This window comes from Gymnoscopelus microlampas (assembly GCF_963454915.1).
Source record: "Gymnoscopelus microlampas genome assembly, chromosome: 20".
Lineage (NCBI taxonomy): Eukaryota > Metazoa > Chordata > Actinopteri > Myctophiformes > Myctophidae > Gymnoscopelus > Gymnoscopelus microlampas.
In genome coordinates, this window is record NC_139957.1 from 16,272,351 (window position 1) to 16,298,206 (window position 25,856).

General features: G+C 42.6%; 1 protein-coding gene across 3 annotated transcripts in view; it reads right to left on the reverse strand.

Annotated features, from left to right (window-relative positions):
- Positions 1 to 355: 355 nt before the first annotated feature.
- Positions 356 to 25,856, reverse strand: part of rab11fip5a (RAB11 family interacting protein 5a (class I)) — a 33,013-nt gene continuing 7,512 nt past the window's right edge. The window contains exons 2-6 of one of the 3 annotated variants that reach the window (XM_084044449.1): positions 14,933 to 15,444; positions 12,413 to 13,028; positions 6,452 to 8,821; positions 5,291 to 5,435; positions 356 to 3,120 (exon numbers count right to left, since the gene is read on the reverse strand). In XM_084044449.1, coding sequence (XP_083900575.1) covers positions 2,863 to 3,120; positions 5,291 to 5,435; positions 6,452 to 8,821; positions 12,413 to 13,028; positions 14,933 to 15,444 — 3,901 coding nt within the window. In that variant the 3' untranslated portion in view covers positions 356 to 2,862. Of the gene's footprint in view, positions 3,121 to 5,290; positions 5,436 to 6,451; positions 9,125 to 12,412; positions 13,029 to 14,932; positions 15,445 to 25,856 lie in introns of all 3 variants that reach the window. The other 2 variants (XM_084044448.1, XM_084044450.1) reach the window with 2 other exon arrangements.

The window sequence follows — 25,856 nt, forward strand, 5'->3', positions numbered from 1 at the left end:
TAGGGGGAAACATAGCCCTCTAGTGGTAATCTTTAGTAGTAGTAGTGCTGCTGCCAGTCTGTGGCCACAACAAAACAGATTACATACTATAGAGAGATGAGATAGATATCAATATATTATTAGCATAAACATTTTAACCATGCTACAGAAGTTTGCATTTGTTATATGGCTGTTTAATAACAACAGACATATTACAAATATTTTAAGTCAGTTTTCCCCAAATCTGGTACGAAATGAAGGTGAAACAAGGACACCTGTGCAAATAGCCAAACCCTTGTTGTGTAATTTAAGCTCACAGATACAAGCACACAAAGTCCACTCAAATGCACATAAAGAAAGATTTACATCCAAATCATACTGTGAGCAAGAAACACAAAATATTCTTTATTAAATATACAAAATTTGTGAAACAGAATTGCATCACGGATTGTAAACTTTCCAAATGTTATATTTCTACCTTAAGCACATTCCACCTGCTACACGACCGAGGACGAAATACAATGGAGTTAAAACAAAAAATAAATAAAAATAAATGCTTTTCAAAATGGAAGACATGGAGAGGACGGCAATTGCTTGATAAATGCAAAGTCACATTTAATGTCTCTACAGTCAATCTATGCACTTGATATTGCAATTATAGCAGAACTGAGATGATATGGCAGTCTTTCCAATGTTTTTGTATGCTTTAAGCTCAGTCATTTGTGTGTTGTCATTGTAGCCAAGTGCTAAGTCACAAAGAGCAATGAGAAACACGCCACCATGTTGTAAGAGTGACAAAAAATGGAAATGGAGCAACCTTATTTTCTCCTTTCTGATTTTGCTTTGAAAATTCTTACCATCTCAGAAAAATAGGCAATTTCTTTATTGTCATTGGCAATGACACTCACTCCTCCAACATGGTGCCCAGTTCTTCATAACTGCTGGTAAGTGCTTCTCTAAACCAGAGGTTCTCAAACATCTTCATGTTCACCCCATCTTCACCCCAAAATGTATATGTAATTGGCCACAGACCCACATCTAAAAATATTTTGTGTCAGGGACAAGATACAAGATTTGTGTTGCTAAATGTTTCAAAAGTATTCCAAAATGTTAATTTTGAAAGTAGCAGATCTACAAGCCCACAAATCGTGAGCTTGATGATCGGCTATTTTCAAATAGCCGATCTAATTACAAGCTAAATAGCCATTTTCAAATAGCCGATGTAGCCTGTATAGGGTTAAACTGATGCTTTTGATGCTATATTAACTAATTTAGCAGTGGACCCCCTGGAACCCACTCAAGGATCCTGGGGGTCCCCAGACCCGACTTTGAGAACCTCTGCTTTAAACACTCGAAACAGTCAAGACTTCTGTCGGAAAGTGTAGTACGCTGTGATCCTAGATCTACAGCAGCTATACCAACATCAACAGATGGGTACAGTAGAAAGTAAATTCTGAAGAAAAAGTAGTGCAAGAACATCCACAAATGCTGTTGAAGGTGGTGTCATATCAGAATACTTTACGGTGTATCAATTTTGCTCCATATATTAAGTTTCAAGGCTTGGCTGTAACATTTGGTGTTTTACCGGAATTAAAGTAAAATATTTCTGTTGGTATGCATACATACATACCATACCATTTATTTTTGTGCAATGATTTAAAAAAATATTGTAACAAAGTATAGGACAAATAACTCAGTGAACAGATGGCTTTTGTTTTTCAAAGCTTGCCCCCAGGCCCCTACAAGTAAAACGAGGTGCTATACCAAAACAAACCTCAGGAACTATATAGGACAAGAAAACAAAATAAGGCAGCATTTGGCATTTCCATGGCATATATGCTGTACATAGATACGGTATATATCCATTTTGTAACACACCTGAAAGCATAGCAGCAGTTTGCGTGCTTTAGCAGAAGCGGATGTGACAAACAGAGAGACAGGTGGGGAGAGAAGGGACAGAGGAGTCAAGTACTAACATGTTTTAGGCATTTTGGCAATGGTAAAAATCATGTTGATAATGTAGGGACGACGGCAAAAAGCATTAGATTAGAGAAGCGACGATGGCTGACTTTGATACTGACTGGTTACAGTGTGTGATACTGTCTTCACCTGATAACGACAAGCCCTACGCTGTACTGTATGTGTCCCAACTCAAACTACTTCAGATCAGTTAGCTTATGCAGCTGAGCATTATATGTAAATGTCAAAACATGCTAAAAAAAAAGAAGAGAAAAAGGAACAAGCAAAAAAGATATTCAGCACTGTTACGTGCATTTATGAAACATAAAATAAAACCATTCACTTGCTGGCTAAGAACACTTTTGAACAATCTTTCTAACCCTACAATCAACTTCCCCCAATATTGTGCACATGACAAGAGTGGATACTTATACCTGCTGTTTTGGATTGTAGCTCCAAAGCTAATTGGTGCACTTGTTGTCTATTGGGGAACATTTGAACAGTTTCATTCCACAAGAGGATATTCACCATTTGTGAAAGAAATGGTTGAAATCCATTATGAAGTGGTGATGTGACAAAGTGAAGTGAAAAGGAGGAATTCAATGTTTCTACAATCAGTAGGTTCCAAAATGGAAGCATTTGGAGAGGGGGGGTTACCAAACGAACCTGAGGACCCACTACCTTTCCTAGATTCACCGACCAAACAAACCAAACCCCTTCAACGAGGATGTGTTTCAACACAGTAGAAGCATGCCGGCTGAGAAACAATCGCCCAGACTGTGTCTCAATGCTGAGCTTCATTATATAAAAAAGGACAGCATAGCAGTGGAAAAGACTAGACAGCTGTGGTGTGGAGGTTAGAGTGAACAGATGCATACTTGTACTGCAAACTCAAGTTTTTTTTGTCCTTCACTTCCCCCCTTGTCACTTTTTCTTGGAGACAAATTGCAGAAGGGTGGGCGTCTGCTCCATGATGCGAACCAGGAGCGTATCAATGTAGTCCTCCAGATCTCGGACCTGCGGCTTCAGCTTCTTAAGCTCCACCTCACGCTTGGCCAGTAGCACCCGCTGGCACTCAAACTCTGCCTTCTGCCTCTGGAGCTGCGCTTCCCGCTGCACCAGCAGGGCCACCAGCTCACTGTGGTTCAGGTGGTAGTAAGACCCAGCTCCCTCCGTCAGAGACTGCACAAAGGATGAAGTGGAAGAGAGAAAGACAGGAAAACAGAGGGAAAGAGAAAGAAATTATGTCAATGAAAAGTGATGGGGAATAGAAATGAAAATAGTTCATAGTGGGCCAGCATTGCGCTGCAATTGTTTGTAATAAATACAATATCTAAGTAAACAGAAACATAATGTCCTTTTCAGAATTCCTCCATAAAAAAAATGCAACACATGCATGGAACACATGTTCTAAATCAGGGGTCTTCAACATTATTCGGGCCAAGGACCCCTTGGATGAGAGATGAAGCAGGGACCCCCACTACATACAGTATTGTATACAATTGTGTTGCAGATTAAACTTGTTCATAGATTTCATAGATAGCTTCATAGACTTGTTTGACAGCACTGTCATCTACATCTGAAAATAGCTGAGCATGTGAGAATGTAGATTGGCTATTTTCGTTGATGCTAGGTTTCAAGTGGTTAATAAAAAGAAAAAGGTTCCCATCTCAAAGATTTGGAAGCCCCCCTGTAGCAACTCTGAGGACCCCCTGTACTAAATCATTACAGAACAGTTATCAACTTTGTAGTATTATTAATATTACTACAAAAGATGACGATATACATCCTATAACAATATACAAATGTCTATTGTTCCATATTATTCTATATTATTTTATCGTGTCACACATGTCACATAGCCTGGTAAACCCCCCTCCCTCTGGAAATCTCATTTGCATTTGATTTCAGGAAGGAGTCTGGGATTGCACAGGGAGTAGAGCTGCCCGGTTGCTGCGTTTGCGAACCAATCAGCGGCTGCTAGGGGCAGGATCATCCAATCACCTGCCAAGTATCTTGAAAAAATGAAGCGCTGTTTGTCATCGATTCTGCTACCGATTCTGCTAGTCTCAAATGGATTTAGGCTGTGAAACAAAATGTGTGTCGCAAGCTTCTTCCATTTGACGGAGTCAGGTTACATGTCACAGGCTTTACAGCAACATTTACATAATTGTTTTTTTTTGGACAAAGGTTTGCATTCTTCCATACCGCACATTGAATGAAAGGCAACACAAACCAACATGGAGAAGCATGACACTTAATGTTTCTGAATAGGGGAAAGACTCCGACCAGCCAACACAAAACAAGGGGGTTATACCTAAAAGAGGAGCTACTTCTGTCGTATTAAAAGTCTGACACTGACCAGAAAACAATACTTTGCAAGAATGTCACAGATCGGTCGCCCCAATAGCCACAAAAGACATTGCAAGAGGCTTTTTGCTTGCGACATGCCATATGGCAAAGAATCACAAAGATGGAAGGAGATAACAACTACCATTGCAACTTACTGTATATCTGCAAAGACATGGGTTTCATGAGTTGGTGGTAACACTCGACCCAAGACAAAAACACTTCACTCATGTGGAGTTGCCTCATTTATATCAAGAGTGCTGGACCAAAGCAAGAGAAAATGCACAAGGTATTGTACACTACAACAACAGATATGTGGTGGATGAGCCGAGTGACATGGCCCTAAATGAGCCTGACAACGCACATCATTCAAGGCTGAACACTGCAGTCAGTGTTTTTACAGACAGGGAGAAAATTATAGCCAGATGTCTCAGGAAAGCTCTGGGGTTGTTGTGGGGATCCTAGTCTCTGTCACTACAGATGATGTCCAAACAACATCCTTGCACTTCAGCTGAATGATTGGACGCGCTTACAGTGTTTTGGCCTGTCTTCATCTAGCCATTGGTGAGTGTCTAAAATAATGTAAAAATATATTTCAGTTGGACATAAATAATGAAATATGAGTGAGTGCCTTTCATTTGTCTAGTATATCATTCAAAATGTAGGCCTTTCCATGTAGTCATAAATAATATTTTTATTCATTGAATCTACAGAAAATGTGCCATATCGTGATATGTTGTATGATTACCTATATCGGAATATGAGTCATATCACACAGCTTCCACTGTGTTAATTACATTAATTAATGACATTAATCATACCCTATTTGCCATTCCTGGGAGTTTGTTTTGAGTGTCATCCGTTCGTTGCTCACTCACTTCATCAAATATGAAGTATAAGTGAGAAAATAATTTCTGAAGCACTTGGGGCAACACCTGTTTTGATATGAACGGCACTATGCAAATAACATTACAGTCATTATCACATCATCATCACTGCATGCCTTTTTGCTCTCTGCCTCCTGCTCGCTGTGCTGGGCGCTCCTCCCTGGGTGGATGGTAGACTTGAGCTTCTCCAGCACCGACCGGCCTTCTGTTCTCTTCTCCTCCACCAGTATGGCAGTGGTCAGTGGCTTCACAGGGTGGGGGCTGGAGAGGGGAGGGGGGGATAAGGATAGACACAACAGTCATTACTGACAACTGAGAGAGAGAGAGAGACATTACTGACAACAGAGAGAGGGAGAGAGAGAGTGTTATGGTTATCAGAAGTTATCACCAGAAAGCACCCATTACCACCACAAAAGGTTTTGAGAGGTTGGAAGAAAAGGAGATGGGATAGAGTTCTTCAGGGGAAATGGAAATCATATTAAAAACACAAGGTCATTAAATCGTGTGGAAAATTCCCATCCTCAAATATATTTTTTTAAACATTCAAGTCATTACATAATTCTTGTCATTTCATTAAATCATTAAAACTGTAAATAATTTAATTGTATTCATTTAATTGACAATTAATTACACACATTTGTGCAGTCAAACATGTATGATTATGTTAAGTGCGTAACTAAGCCGAGGTGAGACAGGAGGGAGAAATAGTGGTAAAAATGTCATCTGACACACAGACAACACCCTTTCACTTCATCTACAGTACATGCCTAGTTCCTGATGGAGATGGAGGTCTGTTGTTGTGTGAGAACACTATTTGGACTCTGGGGGAGGTTAGGGAGAGAGATGGGGGGGTGGGGGGGACCTGTGGTAGGAGCGATGGAAAATAATAACTGCTAATTGGACTGTGGCTCCGTTTCCCCCCCACCCTCTCGGCCACAGACACCTGCAGGATAGTGTCATTCACGCTGAATTATGTGTGTCTGCGTACCCTGAGATGTGTTTGTGTTTTTGTGCGTGAGAGTTCCTGTCTGTGTGTGTCTGAGAAGGGATACAAAGAGATGGTCACACCACAACAGGAGAAATCCCTTGAGGCACAGAAGAAGAGGAAGAGGAAGAAGAAAAAGAAGAAGAGAAGGGGAAATGCCTGAAGAAGAAGGTTGAAGGCACTGAACAGAAGATAGAAGAAGAAAAATAGGAAATGCTGGAAGCGGCGCGTAAGAAGAGGTTCGCTGCCATATATTCCACACCTGAGCAGTCAGCACCGCACGCAACCTCACCTGTTCTCCTGATTGGCCGGTTGCCACCATGTCTCCTGGGGCAAAGCTGTGTGCGGCGCGTCAGTCGTTGGCAGTGCAGTGCAGAGAGCTGGGACAGTGGCTTGTGGGGCCATGCTGGGTGGTGACCTCACAGAGCCATTGGGGAGCGGGACAGGGCTGAGAGCTGAGGGGAAGCTACTTTTTGCAGTTAGGGAGGAAGAGGAGGCGGGCAAAGGAGGAGAAAGGTCAGAGACAGGCTGGGCAGAGGCAGAGGAGGAGTAGAGAGACAAACCAGGGTCACTGCCAAAAGAGGGCATGTGGAGGCTGTCAGATTGAATGTTCATGGTGCCCTCAGAGTGGGAGCGCTGTAGTGTAGTGCATTCTGTCTTGGGGGGGTCTGAAAAATGATCATTGGAGACAGAGCTTATATGAGAGTCCGTAAGTGCATTAGAAAGTATGTGTAAACTTAAGTCCTCCCCCATCGTGAAACATGACTCAAACACTACTGTCCTCTCTGCATTCAGCATCTCCAGTCCTTCAGTCTGGTTGCTTTCATCGTCACATTGACTGCATTCATTTGTAGAATCTTCTAGACCCAGAACAGACACAGGCTCAGTGTCAGCAACTGAAACTGACTGAAACTCGCCCACCTCATCACAAGCCTCTGCTCCACATACTGTTGAGTAAGCAGAGGGTAGCGTTCCAGCCCCTAGCTTGCCCACGCTTTCCTCTGAGGCATTGGAGTGGTGAGTTAGGCAGCTTTGATAATGCTCTGTGTCAGCACTCACGTACAGGCTGCAGCTGAGGAGGCTGCTGGGGCTTTGATCAGAAACCCCTGTGTGTAGTAGGGAGTTGTCAAAGCCTTGGCCTTGAGCAGGACTGGTCCCGATGTAGCTGGAGTTGAGAAAATCCCCGAAAAGCTGGTCTGGTCTGGGAGAACCTTTGCGAAAGTTCTGTGGTCCTAAGCCAATGCTATCAACAGGTGATTCCTTCAAGGATGGATTGTCACAGGGGGAGGAGGTCATGATGTGAAAGGAAGTGTATGTGGCAACATTTTTATCATCCAAAATAATGTTTGGGATGTTTGGCTTTGTGTTGTCAATTAAGGTGTTATTATCTGTATCCTCAGAAAAACCTCCCATACCCCCTTGAGGTTCTTTGAGGTTACAAAGTATCTCCTTTCCATGGTCGTTGACTGATTGTAAAGAGACTGAGGGTTTTGGCAGCTGGTCTGGACTCAAGATATCAGGTAGATTTGGTGACAGACAGAGTGTTTCATCATCCCCGAACTCCTCTGTGATGACCATGGGGGGTAGCAGAGGAGGGATCGTAATTTGCGGTGCCAATAACTGCCTGTGCCCCTCAGCGCCACTTGGTTGCACTTCTTTGTCATGAGAATTTTGAAACTGGATGAACTGAGATGCATCATCACATAAGACAGACAGGACATCTGACTTGTTGAAAACTGGATTCACAGATTTTGAACAGTCTATAATTTCTTTCCAGGTTTTTTCAGGACACTTCTCATGGAAGGTGCCATCAATAGTCTGGAACTCGACATCCTCAGATGAAGACGACGTTGAAAACTTCTCGGATGCAGAATAAGGAGATAGACTGGTGGGAACATCCTCCTCTGCAGAGCTTCCGATACCTGAAGAACAGGCATTTGGGGAGTTGTTGTGGAGCTTACGGATAGGGCTGGGGCACGGAGATGTGTGTATGCTGTGTATGTGATCACAGTCATGACAGGGGATGTCATTTGCATTAGAGGTGGTTGCAGCAATAGCATTAGTGTTGTGGTTAGATATAGTTTCAAGACAAACACCCAGTTCTGGTGAGTGAGCAGAGGCATCAGCAGAAGCAGCCAACATTATATTATCACCCTCCATGCATTCATGTGTGTTAGCATTGGGGAACCGTGCAAACATGACTGGGTTTTCCATGTCAGAGTTAATAACGTGATTAGTAACTTCCTTTGCCTCAATTGATGTCTCTGTGCAAGTATTCTGGGGGTGTAGTGCATCATTCATGTCCGTGGTCAATAGTAACACTCCTTTGTTACTGCAGTGATCCAGTTGAGGGCCATTCAGCACAGTGTGATGGGGCTTGCACTGTGTAGTTGGGCTCCCGGGGGACTGCAGTCTGCCAGCTGTAAACAATTCAAAGTCTGCGTCCCACTCTGCATCTGGTTCCATAGCCCCGGAAGATGTGAAAGGATTAGACAACTCCTTGATTAATCTCCTCTCTTCTTCTGTGGGAACCGGAGGAAGAGGCCGTTGCTGAGGTTTGTACAAGGCAACAGGATCTTCAGGGCTTGTTTGGCCATGGCACAGGGCAGGGTTAGGGTTCCTTTCATGCTCTGGGAAGAGTTCTGATATCGGTGGACGAGAACTGGAGAGACAGGGCAGAGGTGGAGGCACAGATTTGAGGGCTTGGTTGGCTAGCTTGTCCCCAAAGAAAGGGTTACACTGGGGCAGAGGAAAGAATGGGTTGGCCGGGGACATGGGAGGTGGGCTGGTTTGTGAGTGAGAGAAGGGGTTAGTGTGGTGGAAGGGGGAACCCGGAGAAGCAGGGGGATCTATGGGGGGTACAGGGGGACCCCATGGGTGATCACTGGGTGGTTGGGATGGGAGGTGAGGGTGGTGGGGGGAGTAGTGGTCAGTGCTGGGCTCTAGCTTAGGTGATACCACCGGGCTGTGAAAGGAAGGCACACCATCCTGCTGATTAGTGAGGATTGTTAACACTTGAGTCTTCATTTCTTAGTCAAGTCAGCAATTCAAGTTCATTCAAGGCCTGGACTGATTCCAGGACTAGGTATGTGTGGTAGGGGTTTTGTACCCTCTTCCTATTTCCAATTAAAATAAGTATTCTTTCTTAGTCTGTGACTCTTGGCATGCTTTTGAGTGTGGAACAATTCTGGATTCCTGTATAGGGTCAAATCAGAATAATCATTCATTCATTCTTAAAAGGATCCCTGGCTAATACGCCAATTAATACATTATATTTGTCCTATATCGCTAAAATGTTAAATTAAAAACACCTTAAATACTGTATTTATTTTAGAAATAGTTCATCTTTCACTCAATAGGGGCAATACCCGTCGCAAGTTGATGATGACATTTGTCCATGTGTGGTCCAGCTCTATGGAATTTATGGAATGCAAGTGAAAATAAAAAACAAATTAATACTTCAAATTAATATGAGCATCAAATCAATATTTTAAATATGTTTTTTTTTTTTTGCACATGCATTCCATAAATTCCATAGGGCTGGCCCACACATGGAGAAATTACGTCATCAACTTGCTACGGGCATTGTCCCTCTTGAGTAAAAGATGAATGGTTTCTAAAAGAAATACAATATTCAAGGTGTTTTGAAAAATATATTTTAGTTATATCCTTTTAAACCCATTCTGGGCTTACAGTATATGTTAGGTGGTCAGTTTTGTATTGTATAGCGAGAAAGCTGATGCAACTTGGACATAGTGGCTGCGTAGCAATGCTGGTGCCAACTTGGCACTATTCCCAAGGTTTTAAAAAGCATGAGAGTGCAGGCTATGAAAATCTCTAGTTGTAGAGCAGTCAGAAATACGATCCAATGTACTCGTGTCCAGAATATCTGACCTGTGGAAATCAGAATGCTCTCATCTGTCTGGTAAAGATTTAGCTTTCATCAAATATATGGCAACACAGTAGCTTTTTTTGTGTGTGTGTGTGTGTATATATATATATATATATATATATATATATATATATATATATATATATATATATATATATATATATATATATGCATCTCTCTCAACAGTATAATAATAGTCAATAATTCAATGCTTAATTTAAAAATAAATACAACCATAAGTACAGTAGCATTGTGCTCAGTATAATTGTGAGGGATAAGTGCAAGATAAATGTCTAGTGCACTCACTATCCAAATACAATAACTAAACCCACTCACAATGATGGGTGTTCAAAGTGATCACAGAAGTGAAGCTATAATTACACTATTCATTTCCCCCTTTTTTTCAAATAAATTGATATATATGGATGTAAAACACATGTAGACAGACACAAACAGTAAAACACATGTACATAGACACAAACAGATATAGACAGACACACACTTGCAAATTCAAAACACACACACACACACACACACACACACACACACACACACACACACACACACACACACACACACACACACACACACACACACACACACACACACACACACACACACACACACACACACACACACATTTATCATTTTCACTTTGAGCAATAATATTGACTTAAGTGGACTGGGACTCAGGCCTTGGTGGAGCAGCACCCCACCCCATCTGCATTGCAGATACCTGCTTTTGTAAGCCTGTAACCAGAGCCTTGAGAGAGCAACTGCTGGGGGAGGAAGTGACGTAGGGCACATGGAATACAGAACTGGATCCTGCACCTTCTAACAATCATGCTGGTACGCAGATGTGAAAACTAATTAGTTGCCATTACTTGAGTATAATTGTTATTGTGAAAAGCCCAGTGACTGAGTTCATTATTTTTCTTGTAAATGTTCCATCTGTAAATGTATCCTCTTCTCCCTGCTATTATGCACGCACAAATAAACTAAAATAGCTACATAACAAAAGCGCTCAGAGAATCTTTCTGTATCTTTACTTAGAATTATTTTATATTTTATCTTCTACTTTGGCTTGAGGAAGTTTACATTTTACACACAAGAGTGGTTAATACACTCAAATAAAAGAAAATGCTTAAAATGTACTGACCATCATAAAGGCTACCTATCATTAACCTGAGGCATTAGCTCTGAGACTTACAATGATGCATCAAATTATATTTTTTTCCCACAGATTTAGCATGAAAGTATTTTTACTGAGTGACATTTTTTTGCTAGCCCTTCAGAGCTATCACTGAGCTAGCGCTATCTCTTACATGCTTAAAATATTTCAGTGCTCTTCCCACCTCTGCTGGTACAATACAGGTCTCCACATCAAACACATTCTTTCATGCCACCAGTTTTGCAGAACAAGCATAAGGCAATATAATACGGGTCACATGCAATTACACATTGGAGTCAGGGAATAATGATGTGGGGAACATGAAACCAATACAGGCATAATGTTTGTGCCGGCTCATGCTGTCTACTCCAGATGATCTAAAGCAGTGGTTACTAAACAATGGGTCGGGACTCGGGACCCATTTTTGGGTTGCGGACCCATTTTTAATGGGTCTCAAGTAAACCCCCCCCCCCCCGTTTACTACAATGTTTATTATTTCAAAAGATTTTTTTTCAAAAATCAGAAATGAAACGAATGTCAAACATCTTTCAAAAGAATTTCACACATAAAAAAATAATAAATTCCATAAATTCAGAAAACTTAAGAAGCAGTGAAAACAGCCGATCTACTTTTTAGTAACTAGTTTGGGTCCTGGGGAGACATAAAATGTCTCTGTTGGGTCTCTAGCTAAAACGTTTGGGAACCAGTGATCTAAAGGCCCTTGTTTTTTCAAATTCACAGGGAAATGACAATTCATCATCTTTTAAGTGTACACTAACTAAGGAGCTTGTTTGTAATGGACCACAGGTACCACTTATAGGCTTTTTCTCTTTTTCTCAGAATAACACCATCGCTCTTCCTGTCTTGACACTTTTGTTGGTAAGGTTAGACACTTCCTGAATGTGGCGAACCCCCGCAGCACTCATCGTGACAGAGGTACAGAGCCTTTATAGGTTTTCACATTCATATTACAACTAGCCCTCTATTATTCTGTGACAGAGTATCATAAATGTCTCTCTCTCGCTTTCTCTCTCACATTGCATTGTGGCCATTTAACCACTTAAACCGTATATACTTTGTGGCACATCAAATAGCAAAAATAGATGATCTACAAACAACGTGTTGCAAAACAACAATTCTGTGCCCAGAATAGGGACGCTAGTCGCTAGGGTTCATGTGGTTAATCTCACCTGGGTTTGCTGTCTTTCGATCCAAACCATCCTCCCTTGTGTTGTTTCTCCTGGGTGTGCGTTGGGGCGTGTTGGGGCTCAACGCTGGATTGGCTTTGCCCCTTCCCCGAAGTCTCACTCTTGCCATGAGAGAACAGATTCCTCCTCTGCTTCTTACCCGGGCTTACGGACTCCACTGCCCCAAAGGAGGAGGCAGGAGGAGGATTCGTGGCAGACTCCGTCTGCCCCAGTCTCTCTACTGAGTCTCCGAATCCAAGTATGGGGCACCCGCTTTGTTCCAGGACCGCAGCGATGGCCGCCTTCTCCTCATCACCGGCCTTGTCGAAGGACCAGCGCCGGCCATCTCCAGCAGGGCCCTTGGGCAGCTCCTCTTCGGCCCTTGGTGGCCTGAGGTTCTGGAGTGACATGGACATTGGCATGGACCTCTGCAGCAAGCCCAAAGAATTTCCCAGGACGGGTTTCCCTGAGCCAGGCTCTTCCGTGGGCTTGGTGTGGCTTCCATTGAAGCGGGCGAAGGGCTGGGGCACGAAGAGGGTGATCTCCCCACCAATCTCCTCATCACTGAAGTGACCTCCGTGGTGGAGGGGGGACAACTTGGGCGAGGTGTCTGTGTGCTCTGTGAAACGAGAGTGGGGGAGGGGGGCCAAGATGGACGACATACAGCAGGGAGGAGTAGAGGCAGGAAAAAAAGACAGAGACAATGAGAGACAGAGACATGGAGTAAAAGGAGTGAGGGAGACATACACAGGAAGGGAGAGAGAGAAAGTGTTATAGATATAGCAAGAGAGGGAGACAGACACAGGATAATAGTAATTAGAGACTTTGGCTGATTCAATCAGGTAATAATATTTTCTATCACATACACGTGACACTATAAATCACAGCTTGTATTCATTAAACCTTTATTTATCCAGGTTTGTCCCATAGAGCTCAACAGTGAGGCTCTGGAAGTAAAAATCCCTTGATATTCTGAATAGACAGGAGGACTTTATTATTAACCATAATGTCATAACCATTCACGATAGACTCATGAGCTACGTGGTTGTGAAACAATGGTATAGTGTATGTACCAGTTGAAGCCACACGTCTGCATGAAATTAACCGAATGTTACGATGTTGTTATATTCACGTGGAGAAATCATGGAGAAATACGACAGTACCCACAAACCTAAAGTCTAGCAGCGACATTTCTGATTGGTGGCAACGTTAACACCCCCAAAATCACATTTGACATTTTACTACACTTGACTACTTAACCTCATAGTTGGTTGACTTGGAACCAGAGTTAAAACTCTAAAGTAAGTATTTTCTGAAATCGCAATGGAGTAAATTTATGGGAAATCCACGGAAACTACGAGCTTTACTATAATCAAAACTTCAAAAGACAAGCTCAACTAAAACAGTTGAAATATTATGTTTCATGGAACTACACAATATTGTGTAGGAAATACTTGACGAAGAAAATGACAGGGAGAAGTAAGAAAGTAAGAGACAATTGCTCCAAGAAATCAATGGGAACATTCACTTTGTAAGCTGCCTATCAATTGATAAAACACCATAAAGGCTTTGACCAACTGCCTGGTTGGCCTTTCAACATAGCACTGCAGGTCAGAATCACAAGTAGATCTGGACTCAAGAAATATTGGAACAAAATTAAGTTACCTTTCTGGGATGGCAAAACCTGTCTTGCACAGCGGAACCAATTGTACTCCCATTCCAAGTGCAAAACCATGCCAACTAGCACTCCACATACACTAACACAATCACTATGTAAATGAAATTACTGATTTCAATATTAGGTCTGACCAGTGGCCACTCTGGTACATGCATTAACCCATTCAATGAAGGAACGCATCTGTCATTTTAGATTTCTTTGGCTATTCAAAAATAGCAGATGTACAAGCTCATGGCGTGGCACTCAGTGTCGATTTGAGTGTCGTGAAAATGTGTGCAAATCTTTGAATATATATATTTTAAAGTGAACATTTGTAAAATATTTTGTTCCATGGACCTCCAGAAGTATTGAATTACAAATGTTCAAGATTTTTCAAAAATAGCAGATCTACAAGCTCGTAGCGCTATGAGCTTGTAGATCTGCTATTTTTGAATAGCCAAAGCATAAAATAATGGTTATAGCTCAAATCTAAAATGACACAGATGCGTTCCAGGATTGAATGGGTTAAGCAATGTGAAAAGTATAGCCTATGACTATCGTCTTGTTCTGCAACCATCCCATTGTACTGAATGTGAGGTCCTATTCTCAGTAGGCCGTTACATCATCCAGTGTGTGTTACACAGTATGTTCTGTACCTACCAAGCTCAATAAGAGAAGTTATTGTGTAGCTATTGATGAAAGGAGTCTTCCCATCAACCGAGATTAGGTATTCAACTCCCCTATTTTATGTTTTAACCTTTTCGTGTCAAGGACCCCAAATTCATACATCCCCCCCCCCCCCCCATCTGAAAAGGTATGCATAGGACCAAACAAAGTGATTTTGATCTTGATCGTGTGACTCTCACCAGGGCTGTTATCAGCCGTCAGGTTGCTGCTGTTGCTGGGCGAATTGGAGAGGTCGGACACCACCACGCTGATGCCCGCCGTGGGGCTGAGACTGCCCCCCCTGGAGGACGACTCGCTGCTCTCCGAGCCCAGCGACGTGCTGGAGCGCGTGTCCGACGACTTCCTTAACTTCCCCCGCAGGAAGTAGCTTCTCATCTTGCTCCGCCGAGCCTCGCCCCCTTCGTCGTCCTCGTACTCCTCCTCCCCGCCGCCGTCGCTTGGCAGCCGGTTGCGCATCTTGACGAGCGTGCCGTACCCGCTCGCCAGGATGTCCGAGGCGCTGTCCTCCTCGCTGGCTCTTTTCTTCCCCTTCATGCGCTCTTTCAACTTGGTGAAGGTGGAGTGGCTCTTGTCCTTCACGGCCAGGTCGTACATGCTGGCCGTCAGGTTGTTGCGGGTGAACGTGACCGTGACCTGGATCTCGCCTCGCTCCTTCTCCTTCTTCCCGGTTTTTGAGTTCAGCTTATACCACCTGGAAGAGAGACATCAGAATCAGCTTTATTGTCACATCACAGGTTTACAGAAGTTAAAAAGTGGGTGAAATTCATTTCCGTGCATAGTTCCCAGCGTATCGTTATTTTCATAGAACAAAAAGAAAGGGAAGAAGAGGGGGGGGGGCAAGGGGGAAAGGAGATCAAACAAGAGAACAAAAAAAAACACGTTATCTACATATTTACACATGGTACCTGAGATAAGATAAAAGGTGCGTGAGCATATAGCAGCAGACGTATACTGTGCATGATATACTTATGGACGTTAGTTAGTATGGATATACTCTCAACCACTGTCAGAGAATACAAGATCCGGCAGCCTGAAACTGTGTGTTTATTATTCGTACAACACACTGGGTAATACAGTAGGTCTGCATACATTTTTAATCGTCAGAGCCCAGGAAGATTAGCTTTTGTCATGGTAAAAGCTAATGGGGATCCTAATAAACAATAAACATGTATTATATGATTAATCAACAGATGGAACAAGATGGTTGGTCTTTGGCAACTGTCTAGCTATTTAGTAGTCTGTTTAGAGGCCAATGAAGGAGTCTGCAGGTATAGTGGCTCACTAAAGCCCTGTTTTCCAAACACTGGGTCGGGACCCATGTGTGGGTCGCGGACACATTTTTATGAGTCACGATTAAATATCCCTTTATTTTGTTTCCTACATTTTGTTTTTAATTATTATAATTTTAAAACATTTTCAAAAAACATTCCCAGAAAATTTGACTATTTCACTGCATGGCACACACACACACACACACACACACACACACGCTACACAAAAGCCAGGTATGACCTACGGAGTGCAATCAAAGCTGCAAAAATACAATTTAGGGATAGATTTGAAAATGACTACGGTGGATGTGACTTGCTTGGATGTGGAGGCAATTATGGACTACAAATCCCAGTTTGGACACCAACACCTCTGCCTTTCTCCCAGCTGAGCTGAACAACTCTTGTGCCCGCTTTGAACTTCACAACTTGGGCCCAGTGACAAAGCACAGTGTCCACCTAATGTAGTCGATCTGGAGGTGACAGAGGCTGATGTAAGTTCTAGTAGAACTTTTAAAAGGGTTAAGGATCATAAAGCTGCTGGCCAAGATGGCATCCTCAAGACATGCTACACTCAACAGGTTCGTAATTACTATTTTTTTACAGCTTGGCAAAGCTGTCAATATACAGACGCTGGAACTAGTCGTCACTTTCTCCCTGTCTCCCTGTTGGCAAAAGGCCAGCCAATGAGGGGTCGCCAATGGCTTCCCACACTCTGAACGGACGGCAAAGATGGTTAATTTAGGAATATATGCCATCCCAATTGGAGCCGCTAGAGGCAACACGGTACACAAATCCTACAAATGGTCTCCTAAGTAGGCGCCGGCGTCCGACAGCAAATCTCGCCACTCGCTGTTTCACGCAATACAGTAAGTAAACCGGAGATGGTATGTCTTGCTATTTTTGTCTTGGTGGACGGCCCACAATTGGCTCCCATACCATACTCTAAAAGGGGCAGAGCTCCGGTGACATATTTTGCACTATAATGAAAAAAAAAAAACAATGTGTACGTTATGTGAAGCAATTCCAATGGTGAAAGCTGTGTTGTTGTTTGACCCAGCAAAGGAATGGTGGATTCGACCAAGCCCCGTAATACCCGTATGTGTGCAGTGCTGTTCAGCCCCTGAACCGGAACAGACCTGATGCAAGCAGGCCTATGAGACAGGCCAAGGTAAATAAAAAAGGTACGGTCATCTACGTCATTTTCGCTATCCAGCAATTCCAGGTGGACCAGCTTAGAACAAACACAGACACACTGGTTTTCTTTATATTGGTAGCCAAGCTGTAAATGACATTTCATGTCAGTCTTGTTTTAGCTATTGCTCCAATAGAGCTGTAGGTGTGACGTTATCTCACATACTCTGCATACTGCTTTAGTACACCTTGAAAAGAAAAAAACGACCTATGTCTGTTGTTTATTGATTTTAGCTCTGCGTTTAATACCATTTGGAATACTATCCAAACTGGGGTTGAAACTCAGAGGTCTTGGTCTGGGCGACTGTATCTGTAATTGGGTATTTCATTTCTTAACTGGCAGGCCCTCTGCGCGTGCCGATGCACGCGCAGAGTTTGAAGTCGGTTGGTCCCATATTTGTGCATGACCATATATGGGCACAGCGGTCGGATCTGTGGCTCTGGACAACCAGATCTCTATATATGTCTATGTATGGGCGTATCGGATTTGTTTATGGTTCTGTTAGAGTCATAGTGACATTCCTAGATATGAGCGTATCGGGTTTGTTTATGGCTATGTCTGAGGCATAGTGGCGGGCCGTGGTCCGCCGGCCCGCCCACCCATTAGCCAATTTTAATATAGAGGATACCATTGAGAGTGTTCTTACAGGCTGTAACACAGTGTGGTTTGGCAACCTGACTACTCAGAACTGTAGACTGCTACAAAAGACTGTAAAGACAGCAGCGAAAGTCATTGGCACAGAACAAGCACAATTTCATAACATTTACACCACCCGCTGCAAAAGGAAAGCCCAAAACATAATTAAGGACAGTAGCCACCCCTGTTCTGCTCTCACTCCTTCCATCAAAAAAAAGAAGAGAAGAAAGCCCTAATCGGATCATCAAATCACACAGCATCCATCTCATTAACAATTTCTTTCCTTAGGCAGTCTGGTTGCTGAACAGCTGACGCACCCATGCACCACACATTGTTATTGTATAATATGCAATGTTATTGTGTATAATGTATACATATTAGAGTTGGGCCGGTTTACCAGATCCGGTCTGGTGTACAAGCTTAAGCCAGTTTTATTATATATGGACCAACTGAACCGGTACACAGTACCTCATCTATCTTGTATTGCATTAGTAATAAGCAAAATGACACTGTGATGAACATAATACTTAATCACTCAGGCGGTTGTTGAGATACACACGCATAACTAAAACTTTAGAAGAAAACTGTGACTCCAAGTGGCCAAAGTCAATATTAGTGGTTCAGTTCAGTTTCAAACATGAATTCAAATTTACACCGGCCCAATTGTAATACATATGAGCATTGTGAATGTGAACACACACATATGTAATGTAGTGTTCTTTTTTGTTGGTTTTGAGATGGTGTTCTTTTATCATAATACACATGACATATAGTTGAACCCCCCCCCCCCCCCCCCCCCACACACACACACACACACACACACATACACCCCTCCCCCCCCCCCCCATTTGGAAAGTACCCACACACACCCTCCCACCCCCCCCCACCCCCCATTTGGAAAGTACCCACAGCTACAAGAACCATACAAATCTCTCCAAAACCTTTCAATGAGTGAATAATTAGGAATTAATTAGAGTGCTTTTCAACAATTGAGTGCTGACTTAAGTGAGGACATGCAGAATTGTAAATGAAAATAAGGTCAATCTGTCCTCATAATGAGACTGTGCGTGGGCGCAAGCATCTGTGCACGTTACACAATACTCTGTCAGTGTGTGCACGTGTAGAACACAATACATACTGTGTGTGTGTGTGTGTGTGTGTGTGTGTGTGTGTGTGTGGGGGGGGGGTTCAGACTGTGTCCTACTAAACGGACACCAAACAAACTTTGGGAGTAGAGCCAGCAGACATCCCATAATACCTTTGGGAGGTGTCTATTTTTGTCCTCAGATCAGGCAAGCAAGGGTAATGAGGTAAAAGAATACTCATCTCTGATTTAACAATGTACACCCTGAATAAAACTGGCCATGAACATTTACATTTTAGGGCATTTATCTTATGGTCACCATACACCTCTTATGGTTTAACACCTTTTCAATCTACCGTCTACTACTATTATCTTCACCAACAATATACCTTACCAACATACATGCATCTCACACTAGTCTGAAGAAAATTGTCTGTGAGCGACAAGTATAAATCAGGCTTTGTAAGAGTAGCCCTGCCCGAAGACCAGAATCCTACCATCCATCTTGTCTTGGCCAACAAGGGATTCCCCTTCGGTTGAGTGGTAGATGTTTGGTTTCCCCATGCGGGAGACCCGGTTTCCAATCAAGTGTTTTACAACTGCAGAACCTCCGATTTCTAGACCACTGAGAATAACAAGCAGCCAAACTAAAGGAACACAAAGCCACAGTGTCCACACTACTCCTTTGATCATGTATCAGACAAGTGTCAGTGTAGGACACAGGTTTGCCATTTCAAAATAGGAGGGCCACAAACGGAGGTTATGGCTATTTGGGGGTCCTTGGCAGGGAAAGGTTTGGGAACCCCTGGATGAAGGAGGAGAGATGCAGGAGGGATTTTCTTTGCTTTCGGTTTGAGCATGAACAAAAACAATTCTTAGAAATGGTATGGTTTGTTTGTTCATACCAACAGGTGGAATAATGTCAAACAAACAAGTCAACAACAACATGACTCATGGGGAAATCTCATCAGAGACGGCTATGACTGGCAAAAAGTGGCTTTTTTTATGACTGAAAAGAGAAGTCCCCTCAAGGTGATTTTTTGACACTTCACACTGCCAGATGGAAAGAAAAACATCTATGGATGAGAGAGAGTGAGAGTGCATATTGTAGCACACAATCAGGTTTGAAACTGAGACATGCTACTTATAGCGCACACACACACACACACACACACACACACACACACACACACACACACACACACACACACACACACACACACACACACACACACACACACACACACACACACACACACACACACACACACACACACACACACACACACACACACCATTTCCTGGTTTCGTTACTTTGGTTCCTGTGATGGACTTTTTTTGTGTTAGACCTCAACCACAATTGTTCTGTCCTCGTTGTATGCATAAATGTGACTGTCTTGACAGTTCTGTATCTGATACAGCCCTCCATATTCCTGCACTATTGTGCCACGTCAATATAGTGAGTCTTTATTCTTTTTTTCTATAGGACAGCTAAGGGTAAGTGTGGGCCATCATCACAGGGAACTGTAGTTCTGACTTCATAGTTTTCATTCTGATCAAATTGAGCAGAATATACATGCAGAGTGCCATGCTAACTATGGATAACCATTTCCCTTGACAGCCCAAATGTTCTTCAATCACAGCTGCAGAACCATATAATCTTATGATTGGATAAAAGACAGCGAAGCAAGACGGTCACCTTGGCACAGAGCATCTGCAGTTACTTTCTGTACCATTAAGACAGACAGACAGACACAGAGGGGGTCGATGAGAGAGAGTTGTTGAGTAGAGCAAGGGAGAGGGAAACAGAACAGAGCTAATTCACAGAATGAGTGTGATCTTTTATAATGTGAAAATTAACAGGATATTTACCAACAATACAAAAGACCAACAGAAAGACATGTTTGACATAACAGCAGATATTTACACTATCAATTATACATACAAGAAATCAGAGATATATTTGCCTTAACCCATTTTGGGCGGGAACCCGTATTTGTAACTATACCTTTCAAGACGGGAACCCCATTTGGTTCCTGTTGCTATGTACAGTATATAGCAACATTCATGTTTTGTAATTTTTGAATACATATTTGTTTTTCAGAATTTAGAAGGCGTTTTTAGAATTGGCCTCAGGTCTAAATGGGTTTAAAACATTAAAATGAATTGCAATCTGTAAAGTAAAAGTATTTCCCTGCTCTGATGAAGTGAATCAGAACTGCAGTCAGTGCATATGTATGAATTGCTAAAATAGCAGGTTAAAATGTTTTAGTTTGCTACAATTGTTATTTCAGCCTCACTAGCCCAATTGAAATGCAGACAATCATATACATATGTGAAATGTTCTACATAAAATGTGACATACAGTGTCAACATTTAGTGCTTTGCAAGCTACTACAAAGTACGATAGTGCTGTATGAAGAGGTTGAACAAATCTCTCATCTACATCACAGTAATGGACTGGACTAGAGTGTCATTGTTGGGTCTGTGTCGTGCATGTGATGACATTATTTTGCTGTGGCAGGTACTGTACAGGACAAGTACTGATCATTAAACTAAAGTGACTTTTCTTTGGTCTCTCCAGCTCTTTAGTAAACATAAAATATAATGGCATATGGAAAATATGGAAGTCTTACCCTGATGGTGTAGTAGTTTGCGAGATTAGTCACACATACACAAACAGTCAGACAGACACACAGGGGTGAAAACTAAATCTCTGGGCCTGCCTTCGGCCTGGCGGTTCAAACAATCTTGATGTAAACACACTGAATGACCCATTTTGGAACAAAGGGCTCTGGTAAAACACGTGACCTTTGGACTTGGGACAGTTATTTCACACATCAGAACTGCGCAAAGCGTCTGCTTAGGCTTCTGTGTCAAAACAGCTCCTCAAAATTGAACATCAGTCGGAAATCTTTGCTGTCAGGCAGAGACCTCGTATCTCCATATTGTTTTTATGTTTTTTCAAAAATTAATAGAAGAGTGTCGCACAAAAGTAGTGAAAATAGCCAATCTACAAGCTCACAATGCGACGCGTTGTGAGCTTTTAGATCAGCTATTTTCACTATTTTAAAACTTTTATTTTATTTCATATAATAATAAAAAAGGAATGGTTTTGGACGTACACAAGGTTTCCACCCGACAGTGACAAAATGCTTCTTATGGTGTTGACTCTAGTTTCACACCAATGCTCCAACAATAGTATCATTCCTTCCTCTCCTCCTGACATAGCCAGGACAACACCCTGTGGCCAGGGAGTGGTCCACATTCCAAGACCATTTCATTGTGTGTGTGTGTGTGTGTGTGTGTGTGTGTGTGTGTGTGTGTGTGTGTGTGTGTGTGTGTGTGTGTGTGTGTGTGTGTGTGTGTGTGTGTGTGTGTGTGTGTGTGTGTGTGTGTGTGTGTGTGTGTGTTAAAAATCATCGTGTTTTAATTTAACTCTGAGTGTCAATGACAACAAATGGACATATTATAGGATAGGCCCATTTGGTTACAAATTAACACTGGGTATTTGACTGTGTAGGACTTTCTTTTCTACGACTTTTCTACTAAATGTCATCATTCACATGATGAAATTAAATTATACAACATTACTGTGGTAGCAGCATGCGTAGGGACTATAATTTAGGACCTCAGGGGGCATTTAAGCTAGTCTGTAACCACCCCGTTCTTGTTATTTTGTTAAGGAATAGGAAGCGAGATCCATAATAGTCTTATGTCTCACATAACTTAAACAATCTATCAAATATCAAACACACAAAAGCCTTAGTGAGGTCTCCAAAAAGGATGCATATTGCAGGCAGTCTAGAAATCAGAAGGGCCTTGTCTGTGTGAATCACAGCTCTACTGTAAGATTATGGCCGCAATTACTACAACTACAGTGCACATGATCTTAGATTAAATTATTGTTATAGGGGGCGGGACCTGCTGTCTTCCCACCCACTAACACTACCATTGTGTTCATTGGAGCGACTGGCCAAGCCGGAGGCACCGCTGCTGGGTGGTGGTGGCAGGGACAACAGTGTTTTTTCCTCCTTAAGTGAAATGTTTCACTGTTGCCCATATGCCACATTACAGTATAGCATATGGGTACATTACAATTATGAATCATAAAAAAAAGGGGCTATATTTTATTGCACACGATTACTTGTGCAGCCCTAAAGTAAACACTGCCAGATAAGTGAAATTCTCCTGCTTTATTAAAAGGCTGAGGTGTTCACGAGAAGCGGAAAATATATGGGACACAGCCTCTGCTGACAAAAGGCATTTTCTAAAAAGCTATTCTCATGACAGCTACTGTCTTGCTTTTTGCAGACTACGCAGAAAATATTACAGGTATATTTCTGTGCACCTGTGCTTATAGGTCATGTGGCACATAAATAACTGGCACAAAACAACATCTGAATGCAACCAAACCTACATAGCCAAGTACAAAACGGAAACAGAGACAAAAATGACCAGCCTATAAAAGGAAAAACTACAGAATATGTCTTCTGTTAAATAAAACCTGCACACACAAAGAGGCTACTATTGCTGGGTTAACGGTGCCATTGTCCATGGAGCACAACAAACAGAGCTTGGGACCAGTGCTACTAGGGGTTAGGACCACCAGTCTCATACCGTAAAACTGTTTGGATGAAAGGATTCGGTAAATGACAGATGGCATGGTGGCTCAGTGGTTAATACTGTTGCCTCACAGTGAGAAGGTCCTTGCATCAATTACATTAAATACTTTTTACCCCTCTTTCTCCCCAATTTAGTCGTTATGTCAATTAACCCCCCCCCCCCCCCCCCAACACACATTTGTGTGTGTTGTCACTGCTGGTTTATCCTACTGGCTCACCTGCCATCGAGGAGCCCCCAACGGAAGGACGTAGAGCCTCCATCCCACTCCTCCCACCCAACAATCCTTGCTGACAGGTGCCGCCCCAGCCAGTAGAAGTATGTGCAATGACAAATATCACCCTCCCCGCCCACCTTCCCTCTTCCGAACACGGGCCAATATAGACACTCGACAAAGCCGGATGCACCATTCGAAAACCCCAGACTCTACGGTGGTGGGTAGGTACTTTACCACTGCACCACTCGAGTGCATCTCGCTTCAATTCTGACTGAGGCTTTTCTGTGTGGAGTTTGCATTTTCTCCATGATGTTCACGTGGGTTTCCTCTGGGTGCTCAGTTTTCCTCACACACCAAAAACACATGCATGTTAGGGACAACACGTTGTAAAAGAGCATGCACGTTCAGTCAAACTACTCAGTATAAATAAGGGTTAATAATACATGATACAATGATAAATGTGCTCAACAGAGACCAGACCTGTGCCAAAGTGGCAGTTGTGTTGTGGTGCTTCTGGCATCATGTCCCCTTTTGGCCAATAGACTATAACTTCCAAGATAAATGTGACCAGTTGATCGGTTATTCCCACTGGCCCATGGGCCCATGATTTGGCATATCATAAAAAGTATTGTTATGTGTTGTTTTATGTTAAATCTGTTCAAAAGTTAGGTAGTTTTTTTTGTGACAGGCCACACCCATTGCCACACCCCCTTTGGCCAATCTGAATGAAAAGTTAATTAGTTTTTCCTTGGGCAGATGGCAAAAACATGAAACATGAAATGAAAAAAGAAAAGCACAAGCTTGAAAATGCTTTTGAAAAAGTACATCTTAAGAACAAGATGATTTTTAAGAGAGAAGGAACAGATAAGCAGAGTCAGTCTACACAGACATCTATTTTGTAAACAATCCCATTCCAGAGCCTCGTCGGCGCACAACTGCATATCTGCTTCCCCATCTCCCCAAAACAGGAAATCACAACAATCCACTCCACTCCACTCCATCCCATCCCAGCACGATACCATCTGCATCATCCACCGCCTCTCTGATCCTCTTAGGAATGGGAAGGGAAAAAATATACAAGATCAATTCCAGGGACTGCTGCTGGTGCTTTATTTTAGGTTAACACTTTCAAGTGCAGTACATAGATCTACTGAGGAGGCAACTGGGTCCCCAGAAACACCCTTCAAGGCAGGACAAGGCACAATGGTATTAAAACAAGTAGGTTATCAGCCTACTTTATCAAAGACATATTCAGGTGTTCCTCCAGTGTTCTCTAAAGTGCTCTAGGGGAGGAATTGCAGCCGGGCAGACAAGACACTGTGTTTCTGGAGCATTATGGGTGCCTGGGGGACTAGGTTTCATTTTGACTTGGGTGAGGACACACAAGTTAGAAGATATATTTGTAATTTAAACACTTCAATATCTGTATTAGTGAGAATTGTATTTATTAAGTTTAGCAACATGTTTCATGGGATCTCACTCACTCTGAGATGGACATACGGTACATTATATTTAAGTAGAGGGGGATAGCGAATGGAGACCATCGGGGTGGGGTTGACATGACATAACAAAATGGCCACTGTGCAAATATAGTGAAGGGAGCAGCTAGCAGCAACACATCAGGAAGAGGCAGGGCTTCAACATGCTTTTTGCATTTTGTCAATTTATGGTTGCAATGACAGTGGCAATATTTGGGGATGGTTTTATTGTCACACATCAAATCTATACCTAGGAACAGTAGAATAACATGGGTCATGTGAGCTTGAGTGGTGTCTGGCTTTCTAGACTGCCTCACAAGCAGAAGCTGTGAACAGGCATGGAGGAGACAGAGGGGAACCACATTCCACATCTGGATGTGATGAGCCCTGGCCTTACCACAGACTGACCCCTCAGACAATAACTTTTATTCAGTATATGGGAATGTATGTTTAAATAACACTTCTCAGGCTTAACCCAGGGATCAGGAATACTAAAGTGAATTAGAGTTGTAGCACAATTCTGGGAATATTCAAGGTGGAAACTTTCCATGTGAATTGACTGGATTTTACTGGAAGATAGAAAAGTGTACTCCTTGGAGCAC